Source organism: Staurois parvus, unplaced genomic scaffold, assembly GCF_062004578.1.
Source record: "Staurois parvus isolate SC_StPar_1 unplaced genomic scaffold, SC_StPar_1.0 ptg000011l, whole genome shotgun sequence".
NCBI classification, from domain to species: domain Eukaryota; kingdom Metazoa; phylum Chordata; class Amphibia; order Anura; family Ranidae; genus Staurois; species Staurois parvus.
In genome coordinates, this window is record NW_028317807.1 from 32,644,238 (window position 1) to 32,659,457 (window position 15,220).

Consider the following 15,220-nt stretch of genomic DNA (forward strand, 5'->3'; position numbering starts at 1 on the left):
ATTGCCTTTTTTATCAGACAATATTCATGGTCCACTACTTTTATAGTTTTGTTAGTTTAAATACATTGAGAAACTAAGTGCACTTAAAAGTCCACATACATTGAGGTAATTATTAAAAGCCAACAATGGTGGAAACCTAAGCAAATGAAATTATTATTTTGTATGTGTGAGTGCTTTCATCTATTGCACCTGAAAACAGTCTCCATCACAGGGACAGAAGGAGTAAGGAGAAATCTCCCAAACAGGGGCCAACAGTTATAACCCTACCATAATGTATGAAAATACTGTATATATATTTTTTTTACTCTAGTTCTAATCTTTATCTACATTGAGTTTACAATAGCAGCCATTCAGATAATCCCCTTGTTTTTCCAAAATGCTGTAGAAGAAAAAAGTAAAAGTGTACATTTGTTCCTGAGACAGCCAATATGCTTGGAAAAGTGTGTGAAATGTCATGTATTTGTTTTCCAGTGTGGCCCTACATCCTCGTAAGGAAATCCTGGTGACAGCCAGTGATGATCGGCTCTGGAAGATGTGGTCTATCCCCAGTGGAGAGATAATTATGACTGGTGAAGGACACACTGACTGGCTTTCAGGTTGCTGTTTCCATCCAAAGTAAGCAAATATGTTTCTCTTAGTCTATCCTGCATCCATGAGTATATGCATTTCCAGTGGAATAGTGGAGCCTTGAAATGATAGTGGTCTATAACTAGTGGAATAAGAAAAGTTACTTTGCATTTTGTAAAAATCTGGTTTGTAACTGCATGAACAACTCTGATGAGATAATCATGTTCACAGAGATGGTACATCATTCCGTGATATTGTTACTCTAACCTGTTCCAGCAATTCATACTCCATAGCAAGAATTTTACAGTAAATCCATCATGAGAGAAATATGTGGGCTGCCATTGTTGACATCCTTCTGAAAAGGCTAGTTTCTTGGCTTTTAGGTTTACTCACTAGTTGTAATACTGTCCGAGTCCATGTCCCAGATCACAAATGCAGATCAGGACAGTTAGAGAAAATATCATTCTCATCTGATTACTTGAGCTAACTCATTGACACAAATGAATAAATCAGGAGGATCAACATGACAGCCAGGCAGGTATTTTCAGAAAAGTTCAGCATTGATAGTCTGCATGATTCTCTTTTTATTTAATTTTTTTTTTAAATTATAGCTAAAGTCAGAACTTTTTAGTTTTGTATAGACTGTGGAAAAGTAAGGACTCATCCCAGGTTTTTATCATTGTAAAGGATGAATGGGTGATGCTGGGTCCCCTTTATGATTTTGGTTCAACCAAAAAGTGTGGGAAAACTACAAGTAGCTTCTGTTTGTGTAGACAATGCATTATAGGGGCTCACGGGTGCTCCTTTCATCAGGGTTAGATATACAAGTAGAATGCCGAGATATGGTTCCAAACTGTTGCTGATTTTCAGATTTTTAGCAGGCATATCAGCAGCTGGTTGTTACAGACTAGCATGCTACCTGATGTTAAGAACTGGTAGCTGAGCACTACTGTAGGAAACAACACTAATTTTCTATCAACATTTGCACAGTTAATAGTTAGTAATGTGCATTGCACCAGAATTGACTACAAAAATAATTATATCTAAGGCAGTCAACCCAATAGTTAAAAAAGTGTGCATGAACGTTTATTGAAGATATTTATAACAATATGCGCAAATTTGGATCATGTACAGAATGTTCATGTGCACTTGTTTTGAGCCCATTTAAGTTTAGGAGTGTTTATATGTGGATCGGTTTGGAGAAAATCTCTACTTACCATAGAGAGCATTTTTTATAGAGCCTACAGGCGTAAATTGACATTCTCCTGATCCAGACAAAATTAGTAGAATCATAAATGCACGATTGGCTATTTTCTAATGTTTTTACCAGGTTTAGTTGACCCAAAGTAAATATAACCCAAAATGAAATGCTATGCCTTCTTTTGCACTATGAAGAACAGGCCTAATAACAAAAGAAACCCCTCAACATGCATGCATTGTGATGTCACACATCACTCTTCTGGAGGTAGGGAGATGGGAGTGCATTGGGTTTTTCAAAGCGTTAATTTAGTAATGCATTGGTTTTGTTTTTCTCTTTGTTCTTTGCTCATGTGTTTACATCAAAAAGTAGTTACAGCAATAATAAAAACTACTCTAACACTCAGGGACCCCCCTGAAAGTGAACCCCTCCCACACCCTAACACCTAAACTACCACCTTGATTTTTAACCTCCCTCCCAAAACTGAATCCTCAAAGGATAAGTTCACATTTCATAACACGTTACACCTATATTCAGGGTGCAACATGTAACGTGTTACTGTAGCATCGCCTCACACACATCCTCCCCCGATTCACTGTTGTGACAACTAGCAGAGGATCTGTGCAAGGTGAGAGGGGGCAGGCTAAGATTAATTTTCACTGGCAAAATTTTAATTTGTATACAATTTAAGATGTCTACATCTCTAGATCTGTTGGTCATTAAAGGTAACTTTTTCTTACCCACATTTTCAATATAAGTTCAGTCTGTGTTGCCCAGACTTGTGGCTGGTTTCTATAAACATGAGTCTTTTTGGCTCTTTAGCTGTATCCTGCATCCTTGTCATATTTTTTTATGCAAGTAAGAAACAGAATATTTAAAACTTTCAAACTCAAATAAAATTGGTAAGGGGGAACATTGATATTTAAACACTAATTGGTTCTGCTGCCTTTTCCTGACAGAGTCACTTTGAATCCGATTGGTTGCTATAGGTTAATCCATACAGTTGTGATCTCAGATGCTTTGCTTAAAGGGTCCCAGTATGCCTTTAGCTTTGTGACTCATAAAACAGCCAATATATGATATATAAGCAAATGTCTGAAATCTATTTACAGATGCATTTTGTTAGCAATGGTCCAGAAAAAGCTGTAAATTTCATCTGCATAGTTCACAGTTTCTATTCAATGTCTCAGACGTCTCATTTATGTTCTGTTGCTTTCAAGGTTAGCTTCTGCCTCATGCATGATGACATTGTTGTGCTTAGCTTGAAGCATAAAAATAGATGAAAGTGTTACAAAGACCAAATAACTTGTTTACTGGGTAACCCTAAAACCTGCTTTACATTATAAAGATGATATACAGCGGCAACATCAATTATTTGTTTCTAGGGCCTCTCTATGTGTGCTACAGCCAGTTCTGTGATGTTAATTGGGTTTTCTTGCAGACGATATATCAGGAGATCAACATAGACATGATCCATTAGCAACCATTCACAATGCTTGGAGTCCTTTCTGCCCTCAATAATCCCCTGTAACCTTTATGCCACATAGTCTTACCATCTCCCTGCAAAGGTATTTACCAGCGATATACTACAATACACTAAGGTAGAGGACAATTTATTGCACATTCTTGAATAAGCACATCCTTAAAACCCACCCCATCTTTTATTAGTAGGATAGAATACTATGAGAACAGCTGGAAAATAAACCACAGATCGTCTCAGAGAATGTTAATCAGATTTTCATAATGCATTGTTACCATGGCTTCCAGGGACTCAGACTCACAGGAACATGGGAAAGATTTTTTGATTAGTGGACAGTCTATAATCCTTTTCAAATATATTTTTCACTCTGATTTCTTTAATTATCAAAATTACATTCAATAACCCCTGTTTCATGTGCATATTGTAAAATGCATGAAGATATAGACAAAGAGTACATCACAATCTGCTATCTATGCTATCTACTGGTGTCTTTTGAAGTACTGTAGATTGAGCAGCTTTTTAACTATTTCTTGAAATAAATCTATTATCAGAACATCTATAAGCAGAACAATTTTGGCCTCTGTCCAACGGATGAATTTTACCTAAATATGCCACTTAGGTATCTTGGTTTTGTTTGACCATACACTTTGCAGGAGGAATTTAATATATTGATTTTTTTAAACCATGATCGCTTTAATTACAGCATTTAGGGCTCATGGGCACATAGGCACAAGATACAATGCTTTTATATCTGTAAAACTTCCTTCTTGTATAAGTTGGAATGCAACTGTATGTTACGCTATGGGCCTAGGCACACAGCTGCACTCTTTTAAGAGATTCCTACATCCTATAAACCAAGGACACTATGAGACAAGAGTCTCCTGCATCCTAGCAACTGAGGATTCTAAGTAGAGCCCCAGACTGGGGATGACAATCTGCAAGATCAGCAGAATGTGCGGGCAGGAGCGTTAGGTTAGGAGTCAGCTGGAGAACTAGCAGAAGTTTAAGAGGAACTCTGGCTTGAATGTGGGTTCAGGGCGGCCGAGTCCACCAGTGACACTAGCAGGCAAGCAACAGGAGTATAAGCAAAGTCTGTAGCTAAATCTTGGAGTAGTGTGAACAGGTACTTGGCGGTCGCATGGAGCAGAATCAAAGGCAGTAGTGAAGTTGCATAGCAAGCTGTGCTCAGCAATGAATGGGCAATACAGTACCAAAACAGTAGAGCAAGATCCAAAATCAAGTAATTAGAAAGCCTGGTTGATAACAGGAAGCATTTGTAGAACACAGATCAGGATGCAGGACACAAACTGAAGACCATTTACCACTGACATGGATTCAGACCTTGTGCACACACACATCCATGCACAAACTGTGAAGCACACACACAAAAAAACTCATGTGTGCAGGTGCGTGCCTAGTGACAGCACTATGCACAGAGCCATGAGCAAAGACTGGTACATGTGCAGGTGCCCAAACCAGCTGGTCAACTATTCCCTGCTAAAAACATTTCAATGATGAGTTTAAGCAATAGCCCAAAAGCTCCACCTCCTTCATTCCAAGTCCCACTTCTTTTACCATAATTCTGCATTTGGTGAAAGGCAGTGCACCCTCATGACACACACTATATTGCCAAAAGTATTGGGACACGACTCCAAATCATTGGATTCAGGTGTTTCAAGCACCTCCATGGCCACAGGTATATACAATCAAGCACCTAGGCATGCAGACTGCTTCTACAAACATTTGTGAAAGAATGGGTCGCTCTCAGTAGCTCAGTGAATGCCATTGTGGTACCGTGATAGGTTGCCACCTTTGCAATAAGTCCATCCATGAAATTTCCTTGCTACTAAATATTCCACGGTCAACTGTTATTGGTATTATAACAAAGTGGAAGCAACTGGGAACAACAGCAACTCAGCCACAAAGTGGTAGGCCACATAAAATGATGGGGGTCAGCGCATGCTGAAACACACAATGTGCAGAAGTCGCCAACTGTCGGCAGTGTCAATAGCTAAAGACCTCAAAACTTCATGTGGCCTTCAGATTACCACAACAACAATGTGTAGAGAGTTTCATGGAATGGGTTTCCATGGAGAGCAGCTGCATCCAAGCCTTACAACACCAAGTGCAATGCAAAGCATCGGATGCAGTGATATAAAGCACACTGCCATTGGACTCTAGAGCAGTGGAAACGTGTTCTCTGGAGTGACAAATCATGCTTCTCTGTCTGGCAATCCTATGGACGTGTCTGGGTTTGGCGGTTGCCAGGATAATAGTTCTTCCTTGACTGCATTTTGCCAAGTGTAAAGTTTGGTGGAGGGGGGATTATGGTGTGGGGCTGTTCTTCAGGGGTTGGGCTTGGCCCTTAGTTCCAGTGAAGGGCACTCTTAATGAGTCATCATACCAAGACATTTTGGACAATTATAAGCTCCCAACTTTGTGGGAACAGTTTGGGGATGGCCCCTTTCTGTTCCAACATGGCTGCGTACCAGTCACAAAGCAAGGTTCATAAAGACATGGATGAGCGAGTTTGGGGTGTAAGAACTTGTCTGGCCTGCACAGAGTCCTGACCTCAACCCGATAGAACACCTTTGGGATAAATTAGAGCGGAGACTGCGAGCCAGGCCTTCTCGTCTGACGTCAGTGCCTGACCTCACAAATGTGCTTCTGGAAGAATGGTCAAACATTTCCATAGACACACTCCTAAACCTTGTGGACAGCTTTCCCAGAACAGTTGAAGCTGTTAAAGTGGCAAAGGGTGGGCCAACTCAATATTAAACCCTATGGACTTAGACTGGGATACCATTAAAGTTCATGTACATATAAAGGCAGGTGTCTCAATACTTTTGCCAATATAGTGTATATAGGGTCAGTATGATAGAATCAACTGTTTATTAATCTAGCCAAACTGATTACGATTGCTGTTTACTTGTTTCAGATGATGATGATGATGGTTATACAGTGGGGCAAAAAAGTATTTAGTCAGCCACCAATTGTGCAAGTTCTCTTACTTAAAAAGATGAGAGAGGCCTGTAATTGGCATCATAGGTAGACCTCAACTATGAGAGACAAAATGAGAAAAAAAATCCAGACAATCACATTGGCTGATTTGGAAAGAATTTATTTGCAAATTATGGTGGAAAATAAGTATTTGGTCACCTACAAACAAGCAAGATTTCTGGCTCTCACAGACCTGTACCTTCTTCTTTAAGAGGCTCCTCTGTCCTGCACTCATTATCTTTATCAATGGCACCTGTTTGAACTTGTTATCAGTATAAAAGACACCTGTCCACAACCTCAAACAGTCACACTCCAAACTCCACTATGGTGAAGACCAGAGAGCTGTTGAAGGACACCAAAACAAAATTGTAGACCTGCACCAGGCTGGGAAGACTGAATCTGCAATAGACAAGCAGCTTGGTGTGAACAAATCAACTGTGGGAGCAATAATTAGAAAATGGAAGACATACAAGACCACTGATAATCTCCCTCGATCTGGGGCTCCATGCAAGATCTCACCCCGTGGGTTCAAAATGATCACAAGAACGGTGAGCAAAAATCCCAGGACCACACGGGGGACCTAGTGAATGACCTGCAGAGAGCTGGGACCAATGTAACAAAGGCTACCATCAGTAACACACTACGCCGCCAGGGACTCAGATCCTGCAGTGCCAGACGTGTCCCCCTGCTTAAGCCAGTACATGTCCGGGCCCATCTGAAGTTTGCTAGAGAGCATTTGGATGATCCAGAAGAGAACATCATGCTTTGAGGCTGTTTCTCCTCAAAAGGACCAGGACGACTGATCCATGTACAGGACAGAATGAATGGGGCCATGTATCGTGAGATTTTGAGTGCAAACCTCCTTCCATCAGCAAGGGCATTGAAGATGAAATGTGGCTGGGTCTTCCAACATGACAATGATCCCAAACATACTGCCCGGGCAACGAAGGAGTGGCTTCATAAGAAGCATTTCAAGGTCCTGGAGTGGCCTAGCCAGTCTCCAGATCTCAACCCCATAGAAAACCTTTGGAGGGAGTTGAAAGTCCGTGTTGCCCAGCGACAGCCCCAAAACATCACTGCTCTAGAGGAGATCTGCATGGAGGAATGGGCCAACATACCAGCAACAGTGTGTGCCGACCTTGTGAAGACTTACAGGAAATGTTTGACCTGTCATTGCCAACAAAGGATATATAACAAAGTATTGAGATGAACTTTTGATATTGACCAAATACTTATTTTCCACCATAGTTTGCAAATAAATTCTTTCCAAATCATCCAATGTGATTGTCTGGATTTGTTTTCTCATTTTGTCTGTCATAGTTGAGGTCTACCTATGATGCCAGTTACAGGCCTCTCCCATCTTTTTAAGTGGGAGAACTTGCACAATTGGTGGCTGACTAAATACTTTTTTGCCCCACTGTACATGCATTTTCTAGATGTAAGCCAAAAATGACTATACATTAATGCACGTGACTTGTGGAAGGTTAAGTTTGGTTCCTGCCATTCTGCTTGTATCTCATGTCCCAAATTGTGCACATAAAAATGATAAAACCAACTGGTTTTAGCTTGTGCTAAAAGATTTCTTTTGAAGCCTTTTTGAAGTAATTGGGGATTATATATTCCAGTGTTGAAGAACAGGAAAACTCTATAAAGGTGCCATGGTAAGCTGAGGTATATAAAAAAAAAATCTCCTATGGATTGGAAGCCCTTGGGGTCACAAGTCATGGTGATAATAATGACTTCAAACTATGTGAAATGTCAGCCTAAAGCAGTTTCTTAAGCCCGAGTTAAACAAAGAATCGTTTTGCTGCATCTCAACTGTGAAGGAGGATCGTAGTTTGGCCTGACCTTACTATTTGAAGGTCTGATTCATCTACAGAAAAGCTAGGGACAAGTGATATTAGCCTTGGAGAACTTCACAGTATTTCAAGACTGCTGTTAAAATCCAAGCCCGTCATGTTAAGGAGGTACTAAAAGGCAATGACAGTTAGGGAAGACAGTGGGTAATTAGTGGGAATTGGAAGGAAGCTTCTTTGTAGAGGGCAACCAGTACATAAGAATCATCAGAAAGGCTCTTGGAAGCATAACTCAGGTCTCATTAAAAAGCAAGAGGGCTGTCGAAATGGCTAAATATGTAAAAACCAGTTAACAGCAAATGTATGTAGTCCTATACCCGACACCCCCTGCAGTTATGTCTCTATTCAACTGTTAGATATGCTTAGTCATGTTAATTAACAATATGGAGCCAGAAAGAAAAATTTTATCTTTGTATGAATTCTTTTTTTTTTTCACTTTTCCAGACATTCTCAGCTATGATATGATGAGGAGAACTTGGTGCTTATGTATATATGTTCCTTCTGTGGGAACCACAAGTTTAAATGATCTGTAGATCCATAGATATAGACTTTTCATGCAAATCTCAACTTTTATGTTAAAGTTTGAGCATGAACCCCTCCCCAATGGTCTTAACATTCTTGGTGGCCTTGTTGACCTGTTAGGAGACTCAGACTTTTTTTTATTACTTTAGCTTTTTATATCAATTTGTCTACTGGTCATTTTGACATGTGCAAAGTGTATCTGTAGCCAGTTTTATTTTAGTTTTCGATAAGGAAGAGGGTGGTTAGAAACCCTGTCAATTTGTATTACTGTCTGTTTGGGAAGATGTACTTTCTCCTCTGTGGTGGCCATTTCAGAGGAACATTTGCCACTGGAACAAGAATTGATGGGGATCTTTGAATGAGGATACATGTATTGGTATGGAACAGATTTCTGTATAGTCAGTAAAATACATGGCCTAGGGCTGCCAGGGGTGGCATAAAGCCACCCACACATTATAGTGTAGTAGCACATTTCTGTGTATAGTATCAGTTTTTATTTTCTAACCCAGTCTGTCAGTTGGGTGCTTATTGTTCCTATCCATAAATAACGTTGGCTTTTTTTTTTTTTTTGAGGAATCATGGACTCTGGGCCTAAATACCTACAAACTTGCAATAGTATGACAATAAGTAAGACTAACCATAAAAAGTGGTAAGAGAAAGAGCTGCCAAAAGACTGACCTAGAGGGTAGCAGCTACGAACTTGGTGATGATTTTGGTGACAATTTTTCTTAAAGCATATTCCAGGGCAGTACCTGAAAGATAGGGCTCCTGCCAACTGAAACAGGAAACACATTATCCACCATTATAAAAAGGTGCCAAATACATTATATTGGCAAACGTATTGGGACGCCTGCCTTTACCCGCACATGAACGTTATTGCATCCCAGGCTTAGTCTGTAGGATTTAATATTGAGTTGGCCCACCCTTTAACAGCTTCAACTCTTCTGGTAAAGGCTGTCTGCAAGGTTTTGTAGTGTGTCTATGGGAATGTTTGACCATTCTTCCAGAAGTGCATTTGTGAGGTCAGGCACTTGATGTTGGACGAGAAGGCCTGGCTCGCAGTCTCCGCTCTAATTCATCCCAAAGGTGTTCTATCAGGTTGAGGACTGGACTCTGTGCAGGCCAGACAAGTTCTTCCACCCCAAACTCGCTCATCTATGTCTTTATGGACCTTGCTTTGTGCACTGGTACACAGTCATGTTGGAACAGAAAGGGGCCATCCCCAAACTGTTCCCACCATTACCAATATGTCTTGGTATGATGACACATTAAGACTTCCCTTCACTGGAACTAAGGGGTCAAGCCCAACCCCAGAATAACAACCCCACATCATAATCCCCCCTACACCAAATTTTATACTTGGCACAAGGCAGTCAGGCAAATACCGTTCTAGCAACCGCCAAGCCCAGACACATCCATCAGATTTCCAGACAGAGAAGCCTGATTCATCAGTCCAGAGAACACGTTTGCACTGTTACTGGAGTCCAGTGGTGGAGTGCTTTACACCACTGCATCCAACGTTTAACATTGCTCTTGGTGATGTGACTTGCATGCAGCTACTCGGCCATGGAAACCCATTCCTTGAAGCTCTCTACACACTATTGTTGTGCTAATCTGAAGACCACATGAAGTTTTGAGGTCTTTAGCTATTGACTCTGCAGACAGTTGGCGACTCCTACGCACTGTGCTGACCCTGATTTGTCATTTTACGTGGCCTACCACTTTGTGGCTGAGTTGCTGCTGTTCTCAATTGCTTCCACTTTGTTATAATACCACTGAAATTTAACCGAGGAATATTTAGTAGCAAGGTAATTTCATGGATAGACTTATTGCACAGGTGGCAACCTATCACAGTACCATGCTTGCACTCACTGAGCTCCTGAGAGCGACCCATTCTTTCACAAATGTTTGTAGAAGCAGTCTGCATGCTTAGGTGCTTGATTTTTACCATGGAGGTAATTGGAAAACCTGAATTCATTGATTTGGAGTAGTGTTCGAATTCTTTTGGAAATATAGTTGTACCTCTGTTCCTCAGTTTTGGTGTTTCCTCTAGTCTAACAGGACAATGGATGTTTGCAACCTTCCCATGGACTCTGTACATGCCGGTCTTGCCAGAAAGGGCTTTGGGGGAGCACATACAATTTGGGTGTTCCTTCTTATCACCTCTTTATGAGTCCAAGTTTTCACCTCCAAAGGGAGGTATGCAACTATTGCCCCAAACCAAATTTTGCATTGGCAACTTCCTTAAAGTGCTCTTCAGCTTGCCTCAGCAATTCAGCAAGCCAAGCTCCCCAGCACCAGACTATGTCTGCTCATATTGGGGGATACTCTGTACACTTCAAAAAGGTGCTAGTAGGTCCCTGGGATGCTGGTTATGGCATTTCCGGTGATGCAATTCTGGCATCAATCACTTCTGGTCCAGCACAGCAGCCGGAGATCTCGGTGGGCCACTCACCTCATTTCCAGTGACGCATTTCCATTACGTCACTTCCAGGCAAGGCCCATTGGATATACTGGGGATGCTACTTCCAGTTTCATCTCTTTTTAAATGATTAAGAACCAGAAATGCTTTTCCTCTGAAATTCTGAGGAACATGGACAGGAGCAATAACCAGTATGTACCTTCTCCACTTAAATGTACAGCAAGGAGGCTGGGGGTGGGGCCAAAGCAAGGTAAGGAAGCTTTTAGGGACCTCATTTGGATGGCCACCTTCAAGCTGACGATGTCAGATGCCACTCCATCCTGCCCTGCAGATCCTGTGAGTCAGAACAGCTCCAAGATACGCCAGGGGTCTCCCAGGGTACCTCTATCGCCTACCTATCCACTATGCAGATCTCTTCTCTGTTGGAAAGGGCATCCTCTGTATCACTTCCTTACAAGCCCTGTGTTATTTTCCTTCAAACAAAGGCCTTAGAGGACAAGAGGGTAGAGCGAGCGGTTCACATTCCTGTCCCAGACAATGTGCTTCTTGTGAAAGCAGATAATCAGTCAGCTGGACTAAACCACTGTCCCAGAAATGTAGAAATAGGTTGGTGGCAACGAGTCCTAATGAGTCCTCAAAGAGCTAGTCTCCTCCATTAAAGAGGAAATGTCGGCAACCTTCCTTTCCCTCTTATCCCTTGTGCAAAATCTGCAAGTGCAGACATCGACATCAGTGGTAGACCCCCCCCGCCAACCAACCTGCTATATCATCTTGCAGTTGGGATGACCCAGATAAACAAGAAATGGATAGAGACCCAGAGGAGTCCCAGCCAGGTTCAGAAGATGGAGAATGCACCTATTCTTACAATGAGGAAACTAGCTCACAAAAATTCCTGTTTCCCACCAAAAGCCATATCCAAGACACTGGGCATCAAAGAGGAACACTCAGCATTATCCCTCCACGACTAAATGTACAAGGAATTGCAAGCTAAAAAACCTTGCATGTTCCCAATCCACCATATCCTTTAAGGACATAAGCAAGAAAGAGTGGACAGATCCAGAAAATAAAGTGTTCACCCCTACTTCAGAAAAACGCAGATATACATTTACAGCAGCAGACATGGATCCATGGGCCAAATGCCCCAAAGTTGATGCGTCCCTATATGAAATTTCGAATAGACCTACCAGTTCTGTTGGAGGTATTCTAAAAGACCCATAGACAAAAAACCAGAGGCCCTGTTAAAGAAGGCATGGGATTCAGGGGCAGCCAACTTACCCTGGCCATTGCCATCAACTGCTTCTCCCAGATGCTCATGCTCTAGCTCAACCAATTTCAAACCAACTTGGAAGTGGGCACAGCCAGAGAAGATCTTTTGAAAACACCGCCTATAATGCTGCAGCATTCATTGCAGATGCTTCAGCTGAAGCCATGAGGATCACAGCTGCATCCTGCGGCCCTCATCAACTCAGCCCAAAATGCACTTTGGCTTAAGGCTTGGACGGGGGATACCACTTCAAAGACCAAACTATGTGAAATTCTGATCTTGGGGAAGCTATTGTTTGGTCCCGTGTGTGAATCGGTACGAGACAGGTAGGTAGACAAGAAGAAATGGTTTCCTATCCTCAAAAAGTAAAAAAAACAAGTCTTCCTTTTGTCTGCAATGTTGGTATAACAAGAAGCAAACTTAGGCAAAGAAAAGGTGGTCCTTCACCAAAGGGGATAAAGGTGAAAAGCAAATAGGGGTTTATCCTTAAAGCCTAGCTTCCATCCTCAAGAATCAATTACTGCATAGCTGGAAACACCATAGAATTCTCTGGCACCCAGCAGGCATGTCGTCATAAGTTTCACAAAAGACAAAGATAAAGCAGCAGGTCTTTATCATCTCTTGAAGAACTGCTAGTGCAACAAGTCATCACAGTAGTCCCTCCCAAATGAGGAGAGAAGAGGGTTCTACTTGCACATATTTGCCAAGAAAAATCCTCAGGCAAAACCAATACGTCAGGAAGGTCATGCAAATAGACATGTTTGCTCTTCTGGACAGACTTCTGTGTTCAGGCTAATGCATGTTCCTTCTCGTGCTCGCAGAAATTGGGCACATGCACATTGGTGCTCATACTCGTGTGAATATTTGTGCACACATGTGCACTTGTGACAGATGCTGGCGCCAAATGGCCTATTTAAACTGGGATGGATCAATGCTGCTTTGTCTTCAGTCTCCTGTGCAGACCATGCTTCTGCCTGTGCCCTGTACTTGATCTGTCCTGATGGTGTATGACCTGGCCTGTCTGACTGTGCTACTTGCCTGCCACCATTGATACCTGCCTACCACTCTGCTGATCCTGCCGATCTACTGTCTGCTACCAGCCACTGTCTCATCTGCCCACCATCACCAATATCTTCTTCAATCTGCTGACCAGCTGCCTGCCAGTCTGCCTGCTTCACTGAAGACCCCTGATGACTTCACCTGCCCAGCCAGTATGTACACCTGCTCTGCTGCTAGCAAGACTTACAGGCACTCATGCCACTCTGCACTCCTGCGCCTTCTGTTTACACTTTCAGGGGCCTTGAGTCAGCGGTATAAGTGAGGCCTTCCTCATCATATCAGGCTCTGCTACCAGGTACATGATACGATTGAATACTAAACCCCAAACCATTAAGCGATACTATAAAATACAAGAGTTTACAAATAGAATTAACATATTACATCAGAAGCATCCTCCAACAGGCGGCCTTCATGGCTATGGCAGATCTCAGAGATGCCCACATACATAGCCTGATCAGAAAGGACCATCATAAGTATCTAAGATTCACGATCAAGGGACTATAGTCTACAATACACCTCCAGTATACCTGCCTACCTTTTGGCCTCTCATCAACCTCCAGTATATGTATGGAAATTCTAGCAAAGGTCTTGGAAAAAAAAATATTTTATTTATCGTACATCATGGGACACCAATCAGACTATAATCGTTACTGTCTGGGTTATGTGCCACCTATAGTTGAATGGAAACTGGGAACTCAATCAAACAGGAAGTCCTCCCCAGATAACCCCTCCTATACAGGAAGTACCTCAGTTTTTTCCCCAGTGTCTTGACGGTGATGGTCGCTGAAGTTCAGCTCTCTGTAAGAGTACTGCCGGTCTCTGAAAGGTTCCATTAGGAATCAAGGGACTGCATAATCGGATCCATTTGGATCCGATTAAAACGGATTGGTACTCAACCATGTTGTGAAAATGGAAGATGCAGGGATTTCCTGTAATGTGGCCTTATGGAGCTGGATCCTGCATAAGGGAACTCTCTGCAGTTGTTTTCTGACCAAGGTCCTTTCCAGTAGGGTGCTTTACAGGTCCAAGGCAGGCTCCACAGGAAAAAATAAGGGGATCAAGTCCTTGAGGGTCTTTTATGACAAAGCCCACCGTGATCGGTGAAGATTGGACTCCTGTTATGATTTAGTGTCCTGCGGCGGAAATGGTAAGTTTACATTGCAGTGTTTTGTTTAAAATCTGACTGGTTGTTCTCCTGGTGGCCACTGGGGGCAGTGTGCTTTTTGGTCTGGCAGGTCATGGTCTCTAAAGGAGTATCAGACTGCAGTTTCCTCTAACCACTAGAGGCTGTGGTGCCACTGTCTATAGCCTACTTTTGTCCAGCGGAGACAGGATATGTAGGGATGGCAATTTTGGCTTATGGTTTGTAGTCACATGTGGTCTGACGGTTAATTGGCTGAATGAGAATGTGTGCGCATTACCGGTGCTGGAGCTGCATGACCAGACAGGACACAGCATCGGTCCGCATAATCCCAGGGGGCTTGTACAACTGTTTTTTGATAATCCCCGCAGGGGTATCAGTGCACTTAAAGGAGTTGGGTCTTCAGAGTAGCTTGCATTTGGTCTGCTTATATTTAGGTGAGCTTATATTTAGGCTGCACTGAAGCAGCACAGAGGCTGTATTCAGGCTGAGCTAGATGCACATATGCTTGACTAGTCCTGCGAATCTAGTATGGTACCAAGTGCAATTAACTTTCACACAGTTATTTGAGGAAAGAGTACACTTCTAGAAAGCGGAGCAGTTGCAGCATTGTTATTACATTATTGCATGCATACCTGTGTAATTATAATTGCATTACATGCGTCATTATAATGCATAAATTGCATTCGTACATGCATACTTAAGGCAGAG

At 42.2% G+C, this 15,220-nt stretch overlaps 1 protein-coding gene across 1 annotated transcript in view; it reads left to right on the top strand.

Moving 5' to 3' along the window:
- Positions 1 to 15,220, top strand: part of SPAG16 (sperm associated antigen 16) — a 1,274,471-nt gene that overhangs the window by 610,778 nt on the left and 648,473 nt on the right. Inside the window, exon 11 of the mRNA XM_089672306.1 lies at positions 472 to 615. Coding sequence (XP_089528432.1) covers positions 472 to 615 — 144 coding nt within the window. The remainder of the gene's footprint in view (positions 1 to 471; positions 616 to 15,220) is intronic.